The sequence below is a fragment of the Coenobita brevimanus genome, chromosome 101 (assembly GCF_032717465.1).
Source record: "Coenobita brevimanus isolate Jiangsu-jjx chromosome 101, ASM3271746v2, whole genome shotgun sequence".
In the NCBI taxonomy this organism is placed as follows: Eukaryota; Metazoa; Arthropoda; class Malacostraca; order Decapoda; family Coenobitidae; genus Coenobita; species Coenobita brevimanus.
The window spans coordinates 4,955,006-4,978,095 of NC_137054.1; the positions used below are offsets into that span (position 1 = coordinate 4,955,006).

General features: G+C 42.7%; 1 protein-coding gene across 4 annotated transcripts in view; it reads left to right on the forward strand.

Moving 5' to 3' along the window:
• The window catches only part of LOC145415109 (uncharacterized), an 80,890-nt gene that overhangs the window by 51,207 nt on the left and 6,593 nt on the right, over window positions 1-23,090 (forward strand). For all 4 annotated transcript variants that reach the window (XR_013899994.1, XR_013899996.1, XR_013899995.1 and 1 more), the window contains exons 2-6: window positions 10,519-11,082; window positions 12,464-12,666; window positions 16,792-16,968; window positions 19,134-19,235; window positions 20,931-21,035. Coding sequence is in view for 1 of the 4 variants with exons in the window: in XM_080284527.1 (XP_080140653.1) it covers window positions 10,686-11,082; window positions 12,464-12,666; window positions 16,792-16,968; window positions 19,134-19,235; window positions 20,931-21,035 (984 nt within the window). In the remaining 3 variants the exon portion in view is untranslated. The remainder of the gene's footprint in view (window positions 1-10,518; window positions 11,083-12,463; window positions 12,667-16,791; window positions 16,969-19,133; window positions 19,236-20,930; window positions 21,036-23,090) is intronic.

Here is a 23,090-nt window from a genome sequence, read left to right on the forward strand (position 1 = left end):
CGAAGGGTGTGAGTGGGTAGGTGGGTATATAGGGTAGGGGTAGATGAGTAGGTGAGTTGCTTGAGTGAGTCGGGAAAATTATGGAGGGCATAGGTAGGTGGGTGGGTAAGTAGGGTGCGTGGGTGGGTTAGGGATGAATGTGAGAGGATGTGGGTGGGTGGGTGGTGAGTGGATTGAAGTTTATTGATTTTATAAGGGTGTGGAATTTTTAAGTGGGTGGATGGGTGGGTGGATTAAAGGGAGAACTAACAGAGGATGTGGGTGGAGGGTTTTGGGGGCGGATACTTGTCTAGGCTGGTGAGTGGATGAGCTGGTGGATGGGTGGATAGGTGCTGGATGAAGGGTAGGGTGTGGCCTCGAGAGATGATTCAGGGAAAGAGGAACATAAACTGTGGACGTGTGTGTGTGTGTGTGTGTGTGTGTGTGTGTGTGTGTGTGTGTGTGTGTGTGTGTGTGTGTTCACGAACACACGTGTCCAGGTGGGTAAGAGTGACGAAAGAGTATACAGGATGGAAAACTGAGGAATGTAGGAGAACGGGTGGATGTTTGGGTGCGGTGAGTGGGAGTGAGAGGGGCGAGAGTGGGAGGGTAGAGTGAGAGAGCGGTAGGAGTAGGGTTTTTTTTTTTTTTTTTTTTTTTTTTTATGTGCTCGACTCTGGGCATAAGCTTCACAGCCTGGTCCCAAGGCCCAGTAGTCCTCCTACATATCATACACCTCTCTACGTCACCACTTCGGCGCTAACACCCACCGTCCATATTGAATACATGCTAGTGCTGTCTCATGCAGGACTGGTGTATTGGTATTAGCGGGGGTATTTTTACGACATGTCGGCGGTTCTTCTGGTAGACCGGTAAAGTCTGCTTTACATGAAATTCAAATCCTTAAACTGTTCCCTGCCCGAGCGAGGATTTAAACCTGGGTCCAGTAGGACCGCAGGCCGCCTCTCTACCGATTGAGCCACCGCCGGTGATCTTCTCATGGTATTACGAGGCTCTCTGGCACCTCTTTCTTCGCGATTTAATTTGCATCTAGAAGCATTAGTAGTAGTAGTGGTGGTGGTGGTGGTAGTAGTAGTAGTAGTAGTAGTAGTAATGGTAGTAGTAGTAGTAGTAGTAGTAGAAGTAGTAATAGTAGTAGTAGTTGTTGTTGTAGCCCCTGATTCATCTGAATCGTGAACCTGGAGAACTGCAAGCTGAGACTGTCCTTCTGTGGCAGTCTACCATCCTCCACTCTGAACAGGGAGGGAGCCGAGGGATGTTCATAATTAACCATCCAGCTCCACCATCCAGTTATGTCGGTGCCACTGCATGAAGGCACACTTCTTCAGCACCGATTCCTTCTTGCGATGTACGTAACTCTCAGGTGGCACCGATCATCCAGCAGTCCACCGTCTTCCTTTGGGGGGATAAGGAGGGAGTTGAGGGGCGTTTGCATAACCAGGCCGTTGGGATGCCCGGATATATCAGTGCCACCACATGAAGGCGTCCCTCTCCAGCACCAGTCATTGGGGTAAAGTGTCGGGAATAAACTGATAGGAAGGGCGTGCAAGGACGCTTTATAACTCAAGCGAAATCATCCATATGTGAGGGGGATCTGACGGGAATGGAGGGTGGCTGGGTGGAGAGAAATGAGGGTGGAAGAAAGTATGAGTGAATGAGCTGAGAAGGAAGGAGCGAGGTTAGAAGGCTGGTGGAGGGTGAAGAAGTGTGTGGGTGGGGTGGAGGAAGAGAGTATGTGAGGTGAATTTAGAGAGGATGTTTGAGACCGAGTTTGTTGGTGGGTGTGTGGGGGGCTTTTGTGTGTGTGTGTGTGTGTGTGTGTGTGTGTGTGTGTGTGTGTGTGTGTGTGTGTGTGTGTGTGTGTGTGTGTGCGCAGCAGAACGCGTCACAGATGGAGCACGCACCTACTCATGTCATCTCTTGGACACTAATCCCCACAGACTATACTGAATTATATGCTAGCTCTATCTCTAATGTGAGGGTGTTAACAGGAGATAGATACTGATAATGCGGTGGGTCATAAAGGGGATCAATAAATAGTGCTTTAGCGAAAATCAAATCCCTAACTTTTCACCGCCTCAGTCTGAAAGAGATCTTGCTCCTTTCAATCAGCAGTGGGCGGAGAGAAGGAGGGAGGGTGCGTGGGTGGGAAAGAGTATTTTTGGGAGAAGATGTGTGTGGATATGATGAAAGAAGAAATAGGTAGAAAGTAGGGAGGTAAGAAAAGAGGATAGGTAGATGGAATGGAGACTAGGCTAGATACGAGAGGGTGTAAGGTGAACTAACAGAGCATGAATATTAAAGGTTGACAGGTGCAGGAAGGGTGGGTGGATGGGTGTAGTGAAGAGCAGTTGGGTGGAAGGGTGTGGAAAAAGGAGGTTGAGTGGGTGGGTGTGGAAGAGGGGAGCTGAATGGATGGGTGTGTTGAGAAAGGATGGACGAATGGATGGACGGATGGATAGATGGATGGATGGATGGTTGTGGTGAAGAGACTGAATGTGTGGTGGGGGGAGAGTGTGGGTGGATGGGTGTGGTGGAGAGGGAGAGAGAGGGTGGATGGATTGGTGTGGTGGAGAGAGAAGATGAGTGGATGGGTATGGTGGAGAGACAGGGTAGGTGAATGGATGTGGTGGACAGGATGGGTGGATGGATGTGGTGGAGAGAGGGTGGATGGATGAGCAAGATGGGGAGAGTGGGTGGATGGGTGTGGTTAAGAGAGATTATGAGTGGATGGATGTGGTGGGGTGAGGATGAGTGGATAGGTGTGGTGGAGAGAGAGTATGGGTGGATGGATGTGATGGAGAGAGAGGATTGGTGGATGGGTGTGGTGGAGAGAGAGTGTGGGTGGATGGGTGTGGTAGAGAGAGAGGGTGAGTTGAATGGTGTGGAAGTGGGAGGATGGGTAGATTGGTGTGATGGAGAGAGGACGGGTGAATGGGTATGAAGGAGAGAGGATGGATGGATGGGTGTAGTGGAGAGAGGGTGGGTTAATGGGTGTAGTGGAGAGGGGGTAGGTGGACGGGTGTAGTGGAGAGAGGGTGGGTAAATGGGTGTAGTGGAGAGAGGGTGGGTGGATAGGTAGAGTGGAGGGAGGGTGGAAAGAACAGTGAGGGTGGGGTGGCAGTGGAAGATGCGTGGGTGGGGCTGATAAAGGCAGGTGAAACAAAGGTGGAGAATTGGGTGGGTAGGTGGGTGGAGGGGCTATGTCAAGGTCTAATGGGGGGAGGGGAGGGGAGGGGAGGGGAGGACGGAGAGGTGAGGGTGAAGGAAGGTTATGAGAGGTGAGGGAGGAGGGAGTGGATGAGAGGTGAGGGAGGAGGAAGAGAAGAGGGAGGGGGAAGGTGATGAGAGGTGAGGCAGAAAGGAGGGGATGAGAGGTGAGGGATGGGGTTAAGGGAAGGAGGGGATGGGTGGGGCAGTATAAGTAAGGAGAGTAATGGGTGGGGAATGAGTAAATGATGGGTGTGGGTAGAGGAAGTGAGTGACGATGAATGGAATGGGTGATGCTAATGTAATGAGCGAGGAGGAGGAGGAGGAGGAGGAGGAGGAGGAGACAGAGGAAGAAGAAGAGATAGAGAAAGAAGAGGAAACAGAGAAGGAGGAAGAGGAAAAAATGAAGGAGGGGGAGGAGGAGGAGGAGGAGGAGAAGAAGAAGAAGAAGAAGAAGAAGAAGAAAACGGCACAATATAATGCCTATTGACTGCACGAAGACCTCTAAGGCAGACAATTTTTTTTTTTACCATTTTCTCCTAGAACAAGGCAAGCAACAGTCCAATTTATATCCAGGTCCCCAAATGTACATGAAAAGAGACACAAGGGGTACATGTCCTAGAATCTGAGGGGCTTGGGAATTGAACTCGGGTTTTTCCAGTTGCGGGTTCTATGTGCTAACCACTACACCACCATCTTGCCCTGGGTGGGGAGGGAGGGTGGGTGGGAGGGTGGGAGGTATGAAGGGTATGGGGGATGGGTAGAAATAAGGAGTGGATGGGAATTACATGAAAAGGATGGAAGCGCGACTGGAAGAGAGAGAGAGAGAGAGAGAGAGAGAGAGAGAGAGAGAGAGAGAGAGAGAGTGAGTGAGTTACTGCCTTGACCTTTTGTTTGTGTATTTACCTAAACCTCAGGAAGGAAGGGTGATATTGCAGTAAGAACGCTCTGGTTAACTGGCTCTGCTTCCCTTCACACAAATAAATTCTCATCCTCATCACCATTATTAGCACTACTACTACTACCACTACTACTACTACTTTCGTTGTTGTTGTTGCTGTTATTTCATCACCATCGTCATCATCATCATCAAAGAGAAAGAAGAAGACAACCAAGCAGAACTGAATGTATCGTCTGCAACTGACAGGCATTAATGTAATCCTCTATCTTCTTGTGGCAAACCTTTTAAGGATTCTTTAAAAATAAGAAGAAAAAAAACGATTACTTCCATCTGTATGTTGACGCCATGTTATACTCTCTCTCTCTTTTTTTTTTTTTTTGGAGGGGGGAGGGGGCTATTGTCAGACGATTTTGTTCAGGACAGGAGATTTCCCTAGCAATGAAGGGTTTAGTGAAGGTTATGTCCAACTCCCTGTAAGTTGATAAGTCTTCCCTAGGCTGAAAAAATCATCTTCAGATAAGGAGAATAAATAATAATAAAAAAAAGTAATCTAGTTAAACCCCATCATCCCGAGGCCACACTGTTCATTATATTCTTGCTAACACCAGACGATGTGACTCAGGAAAGACTAGCGAACTGGAGGGGTTTGGTATAGTCTCTTTCTCTAGCCCAGTGTGCTGAGGAAGGTAAGAAAGAGGGGGGAGGGGAATGATAGTGGGAGAGCTAATCACTGCCACGCTTACTGGGCACTACACACACTTTCACTCACCATTAAGCCCTGGGAACTCTATCTGCATGACATGGAAAAAAATAAAAATGATGTTCCCGGGCTGAAAAATAAATAAATAAATAAATAGATAAATAAAAGAAGCCAGAATTCTCGCTCTGTCAATATCTGGCACCGTCTAAAATTTTTCTGGTGTTTTATTAAATTGTCTTCAATTTTTGGCCTTTCGTTTTAAATCCAGAAGACAGTGAATACTGAATACAGACCTGGCCCTCTCTCTCTCTCTCTCTCTCTTTCTCTCTTCCTCCTTATCTCTCCCTCTCCCCTCATCCGGTCTAACATATTACAGTATCAGAACTAGACTGGTTTCATTGCGAGCGTCAGAGAGAGAGAGAGAGAGAGAGAGAGAGAGAGAGAACCAGTTTTTATCTTTCCAAGAATATCAACAGGCAAAGGACCAGTTTTAAGACAGAAAGAGAGAGAGAGAGAGAGAGAAAGAGAGAGAGAAAGGGAGGGAGAGTTTCCGGAAGGCTCTAACGGAAGGGATGGGGGAGTCAGCTGATAATGAGCTAAATGCAGTAAATCTGAGTAAGGTCAATAAAATGAAAAAAAGTATTAACAAAGTAATCAATAACGAGTATTAAATTTGTGAAACTAAATTACAGGTGAAATATATTCGTACCTAAGTGAAAAAGACAAGGTGCTGGTTATGCGCCAAAGTCAGCAAGCAAATGGGAGCTCTATGAATGAAATAAGTAAAAGGTTAAAAGAAATGAAAAGACTGACAGAAGTGTAAGATGAATTATATGCCAACTATACTCAGTATTATTCCCAACGGTTTATGAGTAAAAGATCACTAAACACTTAACACTGAAAATGTTATAAGTAAAAACCTTGATTTGTTCCCCCGTTAGAAGCAATACAATGGATAACTGTAAAAATATTATCCTGAAAGAGTTACTGAATGACACTAAAACATAAACTTTAATATGTTCTCTTCAATGTTTTTTTTGCAATTTTATATCACAGAAACGAGCAGAAAGACTTTTCTGAAAGGAAGGTAAGAACAAAATTTTAATTTGAAGTAAACACAACACGGTAGACCTAGAGGGCACAGTGAGAGTGGACACCCCCAATTTTGTCAGCATAATTTATGATTTATAAACCAGCCTCCGGCCAACGTTGCTGGCGGAGGTAATTAATTCTGCAGGCTCAGTCTACCCTTGTCACACAGTCACAGATATCTCTGCACACGCCAGTAAAAATGTGATATATTCCTGTATTCGGAACCGTATCCACCTGGAAATCCAGTTAGCCATTCTTTGATCCAGTGGCCACCGATCCACCGGAAATCACTGAAATCCGATAACATTCTTAAATATCCTGTCCACAGACAGACAGACATGGATAATACATAACCTTCAACTTCGTTGGCGGAGGTAATAAAAGAAATCTGAAAAGATCATAAGAAGACACGCCCAAATCTCAACAAACCTAAGTATCCATATCTCACCATTTTATGGCATATGAGAAAATGTGGCAATTCCTATGTACTCTCCTAGGTGTGAGTACTGACTGTATCGACTTTTGCTTTTTATGGTAAATAATAATTATAAGTTATCGAATGTTGTTGTCCGATGTATCGAGTTCATGAAGTTATATACTGGCTGAAAGGCCGCCTTCGGAGACATTTCCGCTCGATGTCAAAAGGCCAGAAATGAGTCATAACTCGGGAACCGGTGGCCCAATTGGGCTGGAAATTGTCTTATTCAAGTTAGAACATTTTAGCGGTACCTTGCTTTAACAAAAAATGCGCTACAGTGCGCCGTTTTTGCTGTTTTACGGTCACAAGCGGACCAACAAACATACAGAAATCGGATCATTACAATATAGATTGTATATTTTATATATCATTTTATATGCTGATTGTTGGAGTTAATGGCAATATCTTAAATGTTATCCATGACTTTATAATATACTGCATGTTGATGTTAAATACTATGTAATACATGTTGCTGGTGATGACTGTGGCACTAACTGTTGTTCATAACTTCTTGTAATTCCACTGACTGCTGTTATCCATAGGTATTATGTTAGCCATAGAATTCGTTACTCATATCCTCATAGTACAGTGAAAGCTGTTCTTCAAGAATTTATACCACATCAGTGTTTCATGTCACGAATTTATATTTCATCCATTGTTATACTGAACGTTGTTTCGTTTATTCATATAACAAAAAAATTATTGATCATGACTACACACTGAATCCATTGTTATTCTGTACAACTTACTGCATAATTCATTGGTCTAAAGACATTTTTTAAAAGGCGATTATATGATTCTCGTGGCCGCATCCTGTGAAAGGCGGGTCCGACAAATTAACAACCATCCATTTCTTCCCCAGTTAAGCAAGGATCCAACCCCCCAACACACCACCCTCCCTCCTATACTTTATCGCTTAGCCTGGCTCCCGGTCTACTTTTTCGTATCTCAGTCACAGCACTCTCATTTGCGTCCAAGTTAGCAGTACACTCCTTGCTCGATAAACATAAAACCATATACTATTCAGGATTAATTATATAATTTCTTCAGTACGATGATGTCGTTCCTACCTTATTCTGGCTAACTGAACAATTTACTTAAACTCAAGAAGGTCCTCTCCGACTGAAGGGGTAAGTAAAACCTTAGTATATCGTCTCCATGTCTATGATGTTTCTGTTTATAAAGCCCTGGAAGGACCTCTTGTAGTGGAGTTGTTAACACCAGTAGCCACAGAACGGCTACACAGGGTGGTCCATAAACTGCTTTCCACTAGACACTCGCCTAAAGGTAATTTACTTATTGTGGGGATGGCTCAGTCTGTTGGTGTGGGTATGTATGTGGCAGCAGGTGGTGGAAATGAAAATGATGTATGGCAGACATTGATAAAGCTAACTGAAGCGTCTCGGCAACACACGAGAGATCGCCCGGTGAAGTGAGAGAGAAGCAATGTATGTGGATCACTCTGTACATTTTTATTGCTCATGCCTCAAAACGATGTTAGTTCTCGGGAGACTTTTCCAGCTGGAGGGGCTGATGTCTTCATTAACTCCTTCACTCTGAGGGAGGAGGGTTTTCCAAGCTGAATAGCAAGAATAAACTAAACCACTACATCATCGTGAGGAAGTGGTGATACACGTAAATCCTGTTACCGTGCGACCTTTGCTTCTCGTGTACTCACAGACTAAACACGCAGGGATGAAAATGTCAAACAATTCTCTCCTTAAAAATGCACGAGCGTCCACCCGTCAAGGTCGCGCCATGAGGAGGGAGATGCCTGGTGTACGATGACCACCGCGACCTTCGATATCTCGCGACCCCTGTAATCATTACTCCAGTTTTGTTTGGCTCGTGCGTGTGTTACCTGGATGCGTATTACCTGGCTGTGTGGGCGTGTTACTACCTGTCCTAGTGTTGCCAAGTAAGTTGTGTTTTGTATTTGTTGGTACGTGTCCTGTGTAGGGTAACTAAGACTTCCAGGACAGGGTAAGTCTGAGGTAATTGTGTTGGAAGTTTGTTGCGTCAAGAGACCTAATTATAGCGTGCTTCAGAAGCTTGCTAGTACTGTACCTTTTCCTCGGCGATTCATTCTGCGTATTATATCTTAGTAATATCATGTATGTTATAATTGTTTTTTGTAGTAGGAGCCTAGTTTCCATGAACAACTTCCAGGAGAATGTTGGGTGTGCTACTCAAAAATTTTCTATAATGACTTTAACGTGGCTCAGATTTTCATCCTTTTTCAGCTTATTTCACGTAGCTCAGTGACAAAAAGACAGTACTGTGGTTCAACATCCTGTCCACGGCACTTCTTCGTGATTGTCATCATACTTTAGTGTTAATCTGTTGTTAAAACTCACCATTCAAATTGGGGAGAAGACAGTTTTAAGCCAAGTTAGAGCAAAAAAGAGCATAATAAGAATTAGTAGCCAGGGAATCTCCTAAGCCCACGAAATACTGGTCCTGGTCGATGGAAGGTGTCCGCGTAATCAGCTACGCAGCGCGGCGTCATTTCCAGGGAGGCTAGTGCTAAGTTTAATTTTCTTGGGATGATCACCCTTCCATTTTTCTCTATTATTTACTCTAACCTAACTTAAGCTATCCTAACCTAACAGATTAACCTAAATGACTAACAAACTAGCCTAACCTGGTACTAAAAAAACAAATCTAACCTAACCTAAACTTTCCTGGATGAAAAAAAGTGAAAAGGTACACAGAACGAAAATCAGCTCCCGTGGCCAGATTCACAAACAGACTCACGATTCATCTGCCTTTTCTTACTAAGATTTGTTTTTGTTGGAAGAACAGTAAATGTGGAAAGATTCTGCACTTGCCATTCCTTGTACTACTTGGAAAAACGGATTTTATTTACGACAGGAAGGTGATCATAAGTTTGCATGTGAATATCAGCCCTGGTTATTTGGTCGTTCATCTCTCGTATTGTCATCATGAAGGCAATAATTATGCACTGAACTTGAGATTCGGTGAAGCCAGTGCCCACCTCCCACATTGCAAGAAGCCTCGTAACTTCTGTGGTAAAGGACGAGGGTGAACTGTTCAACTGCGAGCAATGATCCCTGTACACATCTGGGTTTCGAAAGCAATGGATCGAGACACCAGCCCTTCCAACCAGGTAGGATATTACTATTTTAGCAGAGTAGCATAGAACTTTGATACCGTTTAGAGACATTGTAAAGGAGCTATATGGTTGCAACTGCACCGGAGGCTTCCTTTTCTCCTCTAACTCATGGTCGAGAATGGTCGAAGGGTTTCACTATGAATCTCCACCTCCTCCCGGCAAAAAGTACGCGAGAAAGAAGTCGATAACAATGACCCCTGTTGGCCTTGTCACACTAAGGTCAATATTCTGTCGTAAATTGTCCTGTTGTGTATGTTTGAATAAAGGCTGGAATAAGAACACTCCTTTTTACTGGGTCTCATTCTGGGCATAAAATTTCTGTCACCCGCATATGGCAGTGAAAAACGGAATGCTCAGAACGTGGCCTTATGAAGCGGAGTGTTCTTATTCCGGCTTTTACTCTGATCTGCACGATTGAACAACTTGTGTTAAAATATGTCCAAATCCATTTCAATGTGGTGCAGACTCTTCAGTCTTATTTTGGTGCAGACTCTTCAGTCTTATTTTGTTCTTATGTATAATACGCCTTCATCGAGCTTATTCTTACCCTTTGTGTGTGTGTGTGTGTGTGTGTGTGTGTGTGTGTGTGTGTGTGTTATACTAAACGCTTTATGATTTTGTTTTTCTAATCCCTGGGAATGGTTCAACACGACTTCTAAATTACTTCTTGCTACGCTGAAAAGAATATTTATTCAATAACCCAGATGGATTTTTTCAATGGCTTGGCTGATAGAGGTCTAGGGCTGGAGGAAAGCGTGTGGTTCCTCTAAACAGATCGAATCTATTAATTTATCCTTCATGTAAACGCTGCCAGGAACGCAGGATGGTAACTTTTGGATGATCTGAGCTACAATATCCTCATACTCTCCAGGTTCTCTGCAACCCCTAAAAGATAACAAAGGATTTTTTTTTCAACATTTATCTTCTAAAAATAAGCTTAGTACTTGAACAGGACTCAGATATTTATTACAGATTAACTATTCTAATGTCTCTCTCGACAGGTTTCTAGCAGTGGAAAAACAATAGCAATGGAGAGCCTTGTAACATGACACTACTAAGCGAACTCTAGATTTAACCCCAAGCTGCAAGTGCTCATAAGAACAGATACAGAAAAGTCGAAGACCCTGACCCGAGCATAGTTTAGTGAGAAAAAAAAAAAAAGAGAACAATGTGGCAGGGGAGAAGACAGTGTGTTTGGGTGCTTGTGTGTCTGGCGACGTTGGGTCAGGTCAGGTCACAGGTTCCAATAAGTGACCTCCCGACGGGCACTCCATCCATACCGATGGAGGAAGCGGCGTTGAGAGGAGAAGCCGAGGGTACACCGAGAGGGGCGATCCAATTTGTGAACGGTCCGACGGGGATATCGGTGGAGGAATTACACCATCGGGCCGCAGGGGTGAGGGACTTCGTAAATGGACCTACTGGGACCTCGGTGGACGCTGAAGAAAGGAGGCCGCCCGAGGGAGTGGACTTCATCAGCGGCCCGACGGGAATATCAGTGGAGACGCAGGAGATGAAAGCTGAGCAACTGGAAGAGGTTATGCCTCCAGCCAGTGCTCCTCCAGGTAGGATGAGTTTGTCGGTTAGTTCAGTTATCGATTTTCTTTTTCCAGTCATGTTTTACTTCTTTTTTTTATGATCAGTTCTATTTTGACCTTCTTTGCTATCGCAGGTTGGCTGTTTCCGAGTAACCAAGACTAATTTAGCTTAGCCTGCCCGACATTTGCTACGCCAAATCCAACGAAACTCTTACCTAACCAAATCCAACCCAGCCTAACCTAACGTAACCACAAAAATTCTAACATCCATCCTCTCCTCTCTCATCACCCTGTTACACTAGCTTCCGGGTAGTATTACAACAGAAATATCACTATTCTTAGCATTACTTTAAGCATTTTTGATAGGGAATTATAAGTAGGGCAGTGCTTGATAGAGTACATGGACTGACAAAAGAAAAACTCTAGATTCCTTGGTTGTACAGACGTGATCCATAGTTTCTGCCCACCTACTAACCTCACCTGTATACCTGGCTGGAAGGGAAAGGCAGCACGGGATTCACAGCCGAAGGTAGACTGTTGGTATTTCTAAAGTGTTTCTTCCCGAATCGCATGAGTAACAGTGTGCTATCGAACAGTGCCTCGTGCAGTCTAGCAAAAAACTTGAAGTATCACATTAACACTGGACAACAGGTGATTCGCTGGACCTGATTTCCTTTCAGCCAGGGTTAAAGGTAGGGAGTGGACAGAAACTTTGGTCCTTGTTCCTGAAAGGGAGGTGAAGAGGTAGGCAAGCATTTTTTTTTTATGATACTTTCTGAATAAATGGCGAAAATAAAATATGCCTGGGCTCTCTGTAGCAAACCTGAATTCACTCTGTAATGTGGGATGCAGGATAGTCAACTCTACTAATCATAAGCATCCCACAAACGACAGTAAATATTAGAGGACTAGCCTTCCCCCTCCCTATCCAAGGTTTACACCACTGAAATCAATAATGAATTTCCAGTATATTCTTGCCACAGTCAGTCTTTTTTTTTTTTTTTTTTTTTTTTATGCGAGGAAGAAGGAACCAAAGGCCATGAGCCCGCAGTAACAGTTCCCTCCAAGAGAAAAACAAAATACAATATAGAGCCAAATTCAAGATCCAATCATTTTGAGATGCCTGGAGGGGTTAACAATGCAGTCATAAGGGTCGTATTATAAGCAAGTCTGGGGTCTTTCTAGCACCTCATTCATTGCGATTTTTGTCTGCATATTGTACCTCAGCTTCCTCTTGAGTAATATTGGTGCAGCCTATATTGATATTAAGATGATATGAATAAAATTTTGGAAAATGTTAAGTTGTAATATGCAAAGTAAATCGCTAAGGAAGAGGTGTTATGAAATCTCCAAATCATCCACAGTTTTAAGAAAGCACAAAATTCACTCCAAGATATATCCCTCCTAGGTAGCGGCCCCCCTGAAGAAGCGCCGATAGGAAAGGTCATAGGTCACTCCACCACATCCACCTCCACCTCTGTCAGCGGACCGACCTTGACCTCCGTGGCGGCGGTACAGGGCGAGGTCAGGACGGGGTCGGACGGTGGAGGGAGGTCAAACAGCCGAGGGGTCATCTCCACCGATCCCAGAAACGGTCCGGGGATAACACAGGTCAGTCTAGGTCATGGTGTTTCAAGGATTTGCCACTTGCCACGTCACGTTTAAATATATTATTCTATTTGTCTTTCTGTTTATCTATCCATTCATTTTTCAACCGTATCTGTCTGTCTACGCACCTACTGTATGTCAGTCTATCTGTCTGTCGCTGTCTAAATATTTCTGACTGTCTAACTGTGCTCCTAAGTATTTTGCCATCTGTCTATGTATCTGTCTGTCTATCATCAAACGCCTCATTTTGTTAAAAGAGGACTTGCCTAAAGGACCTCCAGGAATTTCTTGTTCGTATTCGGCAATTACCTCTCCTTGCATAACACACCATCTTACCTCATATGCTTCTCCATCTTCGCTATGTGGCTTACTCATGTCTCCTCCCAAATCTGTCTACCTGTCTCCCGATGCCAGCCCAACAAATGGACTCCCAGGCATCTCTCTCCCTACTCACCAACGATCCAGACTCCCACTGCTTGCCACCCTGCTTCCTATACCCCACCACCTTCTCAATGCACCGTTTTCTTGGTCTGCTCTTATATAAATTATGCAAATTATGAAGGGTCGTGTGTATGTGTGTGTGTGTGTGTGTGTGTGTGTGTGTGTGTGTGTGTGTGAGAGAGAGAGAGAGAGAGAGAGAGAGAATATGCGGGCTATATGTGTCTGCCTGGTGCTTGAATATGTCTGCATCTGGTGCGTGTGTGTGTATGTGTATGTGTGTGTGTGTGTGTGTGTGTGTGTGTGTGTGTGTGTGTGTGTGTGTGTGTGTGTGTGTGTGTGTGTGTGTGAGAGAGAGAGAGAGAGAGAGAGAGAGAGAGACAGACAGAGACAGAGACAGAGAATGCTGGCTATATGTCTCTGTCTGGTGACTGAATATGTCTGCGTCTGGTGTGTGTTTACGTGTCTGTGTTTGGGCGGGGGTGTGTGTATGTAATCAACTTCCCCAGCGTTTATTTCCCTTACTTCCTCCTCTTCCTTTAGGCAGCGTTATCTCCCATTTCCCAAGAGATATGCTTCCATTTTCCCATAGTTGTTAGTTTTTCCTCTTCCTTTTATCAGTATAATTGCCAAGTTTCACACGTTTCTGTAAGTATATGTTTAAGAATCATGTTTCAGTCCAGTTTAGGTCTTATGGATAGTGTTTCTCTTTTTTTGGTACACTTTAAATTCTCGTATTGCTTAGATGAATTAAGGTCAAAAAAATTATCTGAGTTTTCATGGTCAACTTTACCACTCCCACTCCTCTTCTTTGTTGTATGTTACTTTTATAAATCCTCCTCCTCATCATCATCATCATCATCATCATCATCATCATCATCATCATCATCATCGTCACAAATTATTTCATTGTTACCTTTCCCTTGCCTTCCCCTCCCCTGCCCTTCTGTCTCTATTAGTTATCAGTCTCTTTATTCAAGTAACCCACTGGCATCCCATTATCATTACACTTATTTCTTTATTTAAATATTCTTGTTCAGCCTCTCCTATCTGTATCTCACCACCTCTTCTATTTTCCTCTGCTCTCTCTCTCTCTCTCTCTCTCTCTCTCTCGTGCTCAGGGGTCGTCACATCACCTACAGCAGAAGGTGACCCATGAGAGGAAGGTTGGGGGGGTAGGGAGGAAGGGAGGTCACGCAACAGACCTTTCACGTAATTAACTCTCTCTCTCTCTCTCTCTCTCTCTCTCTCTTTGCTAAGTAGGAGGTAGAATGGCAGATAGATTTAAAAATTTTGGTAACCACAGAGAGAGAGAGAGAGAGAGAGAGAGAGAAAGATAGAATGTCAGGCCTATAGCAGTCTCTAATTAGTACCCCGAAAGAGGATTATGAAAGACTCAGCACAATATTTACTTCACCCCTTCAGCCCGAGGACCCCATGTATACCGTTCTGTTATTTCCAGACGATTTTTTTCAGCTCCAGGGAGACTTGTTCAAATGAAAGTGTTTGATACAGTCTTTATTAACCCTTTGAGCACGATAGATCTCTCCGTGGTTAAAGAAGATAGTCTGGTAGTGGCTGAATCAAAATATGAAATACCTCACCGGAGAGGAAGGGTTAGTAACAGAAGGCTGGATGTCAATACGTCGTTTGTAGAGAGAGGAAAATGACTATTAGGTCTCATCCACAGTGGATCTGTTTGCATCTCGAAGAAAAGAGTACCAAACATCATAAGCTTCACCGGCAAGGCATGAAGTTCACTAAGAATTCTATGATAACTGCTTTAGTACTTCTCATGTTAATGGTTCGTGCACTTAGCAGCACTACTGTCAGAGGTGGCTATGAAGTGAAACAAAGAAGCGAAATGTTTTCTTAGTTAGCGTCATAACAAAACGCATTCTATCTGAAAATGGCTTTCAGAAACAGAAAGATAAACTTTCTGTGGGCCCATAATGGAAACAGTGGTGTAGATAACTAGTAACAAACTGGAGAAATTGCTGACTAGATTTGTCATAGACATTCCTTACAAAGCATATCTATAAAGGTATGAAGGTACCAAGAGGTGGAGGAGAAAAATAATGCTAACCTACTAGTTTACCGCGAAAGCCGAGCAATATGGACAGCAGTTAGTTATATGACTTCCTCCCCACTACCTTCTTTGAATTTTGGAGAGGGAGGGAGGATTTGCACATTGGGCCTCCCTTCTCTTCTGATTTTATTATTATTCGTATTATTAATGTAACTACTATGACTGTTACTGTTAGTGCTATTCCACATCTTTTCAGTCATGTGATTAGTACTTTTCTGAGCTAACTGATGATTAGCGTCGCACTGAGACGTTTTAACCAGGTTTATCACAAGAGCAGTTTCTTCAGCTGAGGGAAGCTTGTATCGCTCAAAGGTTAATAACACTGTTAGTTTAGTTATTGCTGTCAATATCCTTTCAGTATTTCTGCTATTCTGTTTATCATTATGGACATCTTCATTATTACTTTTGTTCAGTTCTTGTTCTTCCATAACAGTATTCACTCGCAGGCTTTTGAATGACAAGTGAATGGATGCATAAACCATTTCACTTGATATTGTCTTGACAGTTAAATGGATCCTACCATCGGATGTCAGTGCGGTTAATAATGTATTAATTGTTGGTCGCCATCAGTTACACAACCTTTAATCTCTCATCACTCTGACGTCTTTCCCACATCATTCTTGGTACACCCTGGACCAATTTAATCGCCTCAGGAAAGATCCTCAGCACTGCAGGAGTTGGATATACCACACATTAACACCCCTCATTACTAGGAGTCTCCCTTCAGTTGAATTAAACTGTCTGGAGGTAACACAAAGGATATATTTAAATAAGACGCCAGCATACTGAAGAGACTCTTAATTCCTTCAGTGCGGTAGCGTTGTCATTTTTTTTATTCTTCTTATCTCTATACGGCTTTACTCACATAAGGGTAGGCTTTTCGAACTGAATGAGTCAGAAACAGCCTTCACTGACTTTCTACAAGCGTGCTTCCATAATTTGAATGAAATCGTCTACGGAATCCAGGAACAAACAATCGTACTGAATAACCCTTCGGATAAGATGAGGTATTTTTTTTAGTTTATTCTTGCTACTTCTAGACGACTTTTTCAACTTAAGAAAATGTTCTTTAATTGAAAGGGCTAAGGAAGGGATTAATAAAACGAAGCCACAATCTTTTAAGGGTATTTTTTAAGGGTTAACCTCTCCTTAACAGTTCCCCCATTTAAATCGAGTAACATAGTCTGGTCGTAGCAAACATAACGTAAATAAAACCTTATCGCACTGGAATGAGCTAAACCATTCTAACCCAACCTAATCTTTGTGCGGCTTTAAGCGTAACGTGAATCATGTCGTTCTGTCTGGCTTTTAGCTTTGGTTCTACCTTGTTTTAGTTGTTCGCCATACTTTCACTTCCACCATTTCCCAGCTGTCGAAGTTACCTATGATATGTTGTGCGACCTTTCTTACTCCGTTCGAGAGGTAGGGGCAGCGTGGATAACAGACCATCTGTCTATCTACAGAGGAACGTGGTAATTCCGGATGGGGATGGCACACAAACAAATTGCTTCCATGTCACCCTATTTTCCCTAATCAGACAGCATTCTCTCCTATTCACACCACAATAAACAATAAAAACTAATTTAGCCTGGCCTCCACAGCTTCCCCCTGGGCTGCACATCGACACCACTGACTGGTCTCGGGACTCCGGGCTGTGGAGCTACGCGGGGGGTGACTGGGCCCTGGTGAACCTGCCTGACCCACAGCACCCCGCCATACCCACACCAGACCTGCCCGGCAAGGCACTGGTTGTCGTCACCAAGGAACTGCTCAAAAAGGTTGGTGAAAAATAATGATGATGATGATGATTGTTGAGGGGAAGTAAAGTTATAGAATTAACAATGATAGTTTAGGGGGAAGTAAGGATGATAATAATTAGGGGGAATGAAGATAATAATGGAAAATATCTAAAAAGCATGAAACTTCGTGTTTTCATTTGCTGTGAAAATCAATTCCTCTTCAGTTTTGATGCCAACAATTTATCACTGTCTGATCGCCTAAAAATGTTAGAATGATATTATCAATATGATTATGCCAATATTTGTTCGTCACATTTGTTTGTTAACTACTGATAGTTCGCGCCCTCGTGTGTGTGTGTTTGAGTGTGTGTGTGTGTGTGTGTGTGTGTGTGTGTGTGTGTGTGTGTGTGTGTGTGTGTGTGTGTGTGTGTGTGTGTGTGTGTGTGTGTGTGTGTGTGTGTGTGTGTGTGTGTGTGTGTGAGGGAAGGGTGGATTCGCAGACTTCCTGACAAAGAAGGGAAATGCCTGAAAAAGAGTGCGTACATACGTGTGTGTGTGTGCGTGTGTGTGTCTGTGTGGAGGGTGGGTGGATCCTCATGGACTTCCTAACAAAACTCGGGAATGGCCTGAACAGTTTGGAAATCCCTGGGACAGAGGAAAAAGAAAGAAACGGAACTGGAAGAAAATGATATGGAGGGCAAGCAAAAAAAATAATAAAAAGAGAGAGAGAGAGAGAGAGAGAGAGAGAGAGAGAGAGAGAGAGAGAGAGAAAAAAAATATGCAGGGTGGAGATGGGATAGAAAAAAAAAAAAGGAAGGGGAAACAATGAACAAGAAACTGCATTAGAAGAAACTGGACGAAGATCAATGAGATGCCAAGAAAATTAAAGGAAAGAAATGTAGAGAGCAAACATGAAGGAAAGCAGAGAGGAAGGGGAAGAAAATGCTGAGGGAAATGAATTACATAAAACAACAAGGAATCAAGAGGAAAGTAAGAAAAAAGTGTAAAGTTTGGGAAACGTAATACTACAAGAAGTTAAAAGACAGCACTGGACGAGGCTTTTGAAAATACTGTATTATAAGTGTGATCTATTAAAAATCTATACTTCTTTTTTTGTCCTCATTAACCTTCTCATGGTTAGAAAATCTGATGCTGTTTTCAAGAGCTGACGACTTTATTTGGCTGAGAGTAAACCAAAGAGGCCTGAGAATGTTAATGTTGTCGCCATGAAGAGTAAATAAAAGAAATGAAAGAGAAAAATGGTTAAATGTAAAAGAGAAAATGAAAATAAAAGCATTTTGAATTATTTTAGAGGGGAGAAGGAAAACAAAGTATGGAAATGTATTTCATATCTCTATCAATATGCTGTCATCTTTACTTTCTTTTTGATAATACAGGATAATTTTCATAAGCCTAAGGGAGAACTCTTATAGTGCAGGGGCTAAGAGGGTGAGAGTGGAGAGAAGCAAGGCGACAGGTGTTTCATACACCTGTGGATGAGCAGGTGTTAATTAATCAGAGTACACGTGAGGCACGTCCTTATTTATCCAGGAACATTTTTGTGATATTCAAGTATACAGGGACAGATGTTATGGATATACGTGTACTGTGTGTGTATATATATATATATATATATATATATATATATATATATATATATATATATGTATGTATGTTTAATGGCATACTTGAATATGGATAATGACAATGGTTTAGGGGAAAAATGAAGTAAGGTGAGCAATAACTGGTGTATGACGTCAAAGCCAGTATATATTAAAAACTTAAGAACTGGTGTATGACAACATGTATAACAACGTGTATAACTGCAGGCGTATAAAGCAGATGCATACTGATAAATGTATAGGAACAAGTACATGATACCAGGTGTGTAATAATAGGTGTAGAGTGGCAAGTGTATAATGACATGTGTATAATAACCGGTGCTTAATGATTGGTGCATAATAACAGGTGCATAGTTACAGCTGTATAATGGCAGGTGTATAGTGGCAGTCTTATATTGGTAGGTGTATAATGACGAGTGTATAATGACAGGTATATCATGACACGGGTATAATGAAAGAAGTGTAGCGGCAGGTGTACAGTACAATGTGAATGTTTGTAGCATGTGTTCCAAGGGTTACGTAAAGGATAGGTGTGTAGAAGGCTTGTAATGACAGGTGTGTAATGAGAGGTGTATATTGCAGGTGTATGTGAAGCGTGTGTTCCGTGGCCTGAGTAACGTGATCCTACACTACAGTTTCTTCCTTAGCCAGGGTCTCAAGCCGCACGGGGAACCCACACTCAAGGTTAGTACCCACACTTGCTCTAAATCTACCGACGCTCTCTCGATTCTACTTACGCTTCCCCTACCTCTACCGGTAGTCTTTCGGTGGTTATAAGTTGGTTGGTCTGCTTATTCTCTCCTTACCTCTACTGGCACATGTCGGTACTAAATGCAAAGGCTTCGTCACACTGAGGCCGTCATCAGACATATGACGAATTTCTTACTAAAATTGTCAGATCATGTAGGTCGGTGTTATAGTCGGAATAAGAACGTTTCATCACCGGGCCACGTTCTCTGTACAACGTTTCTCTCTGTCACCTGCATCATCCATGGTACTGTGAAACTGTATGCCCTTAACGTAGCTTGAATTAATGGAGTCTTATTGTCACTTCAAACAATCTGGTCAGATGATGTGTGATTCCTTCCTCAGCGTAATGGTTGGATATATATATATTTTTTTATACCCCAGGTTCTCAGTTTTTCCATCCTCCTTCTCGGTACGTTATTCCACACGACTTTCCCACGGTTTTCAGCAACACGTAACTCAAGCTTTCAGGATCGTCCTCATCCCCACCTATATCTATCTACAGTATCTATCTATCTATCTATATATGTGTACTGTATATCCACACTGCACGTCTCTCTCTCTCTCTCTCTCTCTCTCTCTCTTTCTCTCTCTCTCTCTTCCTTCTTTTTTTCCCTTCCTTTCTTCTCTTCATTCTCTCTCACCACCTTTCTTCTTTCCAGTATCTCAGTTCTCCTTTCTCTCCCTTTGCTCCACCCTTCTCCCTTTGCTCCCTCGCCTTCCCTACCCCATATCAGCCAAGTCACGCCTCATTGTTGATATAATGACGTGGCCCACACCAGTCAGCTGACGATGTAAACACACCAGCACCACGCCCTTCTAATGTATTGGTGTGTGTGTGTGTGTGTGTGTGTGTGTGTGTGTGTGTGTGTGTGAGAGAGAGAGAGAGAGAGAGAGAGAGAGAGAGAGAGAGAGAGATTAACCAATTTTCAACTTCTTGGAACTGTAAACGGGAATGAACCGACCACCACATGGGATTTCCAGGCTTCTCCGTGTGTGTGTGTGTGCTAGGTTTTGTTTAATATTTTTAGGCAAAAATTGGTAATCTTCACCTTTTTCTCTCTACTTATAAACATTATCAGCACGTACCTACAAACCAACACACATATACCCATCGACCTCCTGAACACACACACATTTAATATTTACTAATACTTCAGCATTTTCTAATGTGGTGTTTGCAAGTTATCATTATCGACGTAAATTGCATGAATATTGTAATTGAAGATATTATTGCTTTATATACTGGCAATGCTGGTGAAAGTAATGTGCTAGGGAGTCTGCTCAGCCTAAAAGATATGGCATCTGGGCTGAGGTGCGTTAAATATGTTGCAATAATTTTCTTTTTGTATCTAAAATACATTTTAAAAGGAAGATACAGGATAAGACTCCGCGGTCTTCTCTTTCCTGCGTAAACAAATTTTACCCATGAGTAGGAATCGTTAGTAAGTTTGTGAATCCTGGTTCATGAAGTTTCCTCTTTGAAAGGAAGGCTACAGAAATGAGAGTGCATTATATTTCTAATTCGCATGTTCTTCTTGTGAAAATATAAACTTAGTTACAATAGGGAACTGACTGTCAAGGTGTCTTTTAACATCATATGGAGTAGTAAACCTGTATGCCTTATTGCAGGTGTACCAGGTGTCAGACAACAAGACCCAACTACTGGCCTCAGAGAGGTCTCGGGGAGCGTGGTCAGACAACACCATCCACCTGCCTGACTCTGATGCATTCACGGTAAGTAGATGAGGCACCATAACTAGACATTTTCAAAGGAGGCACATCAGACAACGCCACCTATTCCCTGAACTAGGCGTGTATAAGCACATTAGATCAGGTAATATCATTCACCCCCATATTCTTACGTATTCAAGGTAGGTACACACCGCAAAAAAATAATTATTTAATTAATTAATAAAATAATCGTCGAGTCAGTTCTGTTAACTACGTCGGTCTGTCCTTTTCACAAATCGACATAAAATAAATTACTAATGAGAACGAAACAAAAGCAATACAACTTGACTTTCTATATTTAAACATTAGTCATTGCACCCTTGGCTTACAGTACCGCTATTGCTTGAACTGCCATGCTGCCAGACAGTTTTGCAAAATGTACGAATGTGCCTTCACGGCTATCTTTGTTTATCTGACGGCCGGCTTTAATCATCTGGTTTTTCTTGTTGCTTCACAACTGCTGAGTCTTTCATGAACCAAAGCAATTAAAATATTCGTTTCCTCCTCCTGGAGCTTTCAGTGTCCTAATAGGATATCAGGGAGGAAAGAGCAACGCTGACAAAAAAAAAAAAATGCCGATCAATACACGCAATAAGAATCTTGGAGTGCGAGGACTACTCCATCAAAATTCCATTTCACTGAACCTCTGGCAACACTCGATCCATGAAGTAATGCTTCAGTTTCAAAATGGCAGATTAATAACCGTCTGGGAATCACAGGGGGGTTACATAATCCACTACTATGGCACCCCTTGTTTTTTATGCCCATCATCCTTACATTTACCAGCCTTTACTAGTATCTTCCCCCCCTCCTCCCCCTGTCAACACATTAGAGTCTAGTAAGCTCCAAGAGGAGGTATAGAATATTTTGATTGCTTTGGTTCATGGATGGCTCAACAATTGTGAAACTGCACGAAACTCTGGATGATCAAAGCCGGCCGTCAGATGAACAAACATGGCCGTCAAGGCACATTTGTACATTTTGCAAAACTGTCTGACAGCATGCCAGTTGCAACAGTTGTGGTACTGTAAACCAAGAGTGGAATGACCAGTGATTAATATTCAGGTATAGAAAATCAAGCTGTAATACTTTTTTTTTTTTTTTTTCATTCATAAATTACAGGTATTCAGTACATAGGATGGTGAAATGGACAGGTCGCAGGCTGACGTTGCTTCCTATACTAATTTGACTTTTTTTTTTTTTTTGCGGTAGCTGTAGATCAGACAACCATATGCACACAGAACATGGTTATTACATCTGACAACACCTTCGACCTTCTTGATTATAATATGTTCACAATAGGCTGATCAGACATCATAGTATTATTCAGGAGGCGCTGACGGTACGTAGATCAAGTACGCTATTCATACGCGTTCACGGTAAGTAGTTCAGACAGCATCCTTCATTTCTGATTCAGACGCTTTCTCTGTGAGCAAATCAGATAGCGCTATACATCTCCCTGATTCAGGCAAACACAGTAACTAAATCAGCTACCATATCAACACGCTTTCGCAATTAACCTGTGGCTCAAAAAAAAAAAAAAAAGACAAACTGATTCTGAGCAGGAATGTATCCCAGATTAATGTCTGAGGGGATAATAACTGATGACTGGAGAGAGAAGGAGAGATATGCGGGGAGGAGGTAGATTTGTTATTCAGTTATGGACATGGCATAAAATGTATTGCTCATCCTCCCTCTCGCCCATTGCGTTATCCGTACTAATTAACTCTCACTCCTCACCCCTTCTCAGAGAGAGAGAAAGAGAGAGAGAGAGAGAGAGAGAGAGAGAGAGAGAGAGAATCTAGCAATTTCGTTTCTGACACGTGTTCCTAAAGTACTGTATATGTTTTGAATAAGAAGCATTAACGAAATTCAAATCCACGTAGACAACTATCGGAAATTTCGGGGAAGGGGACTCTCCTCAGGCTCACCCTCCTTCTTCCCTTCAGTATGTTGAGAGATTCTCATGCTTATTTGGGAATTAGAGTGTACACACACACACACACACACACACACACCATCTCCAAAAGCAGATGCTTTAGGTTGTGAGAAACTCTT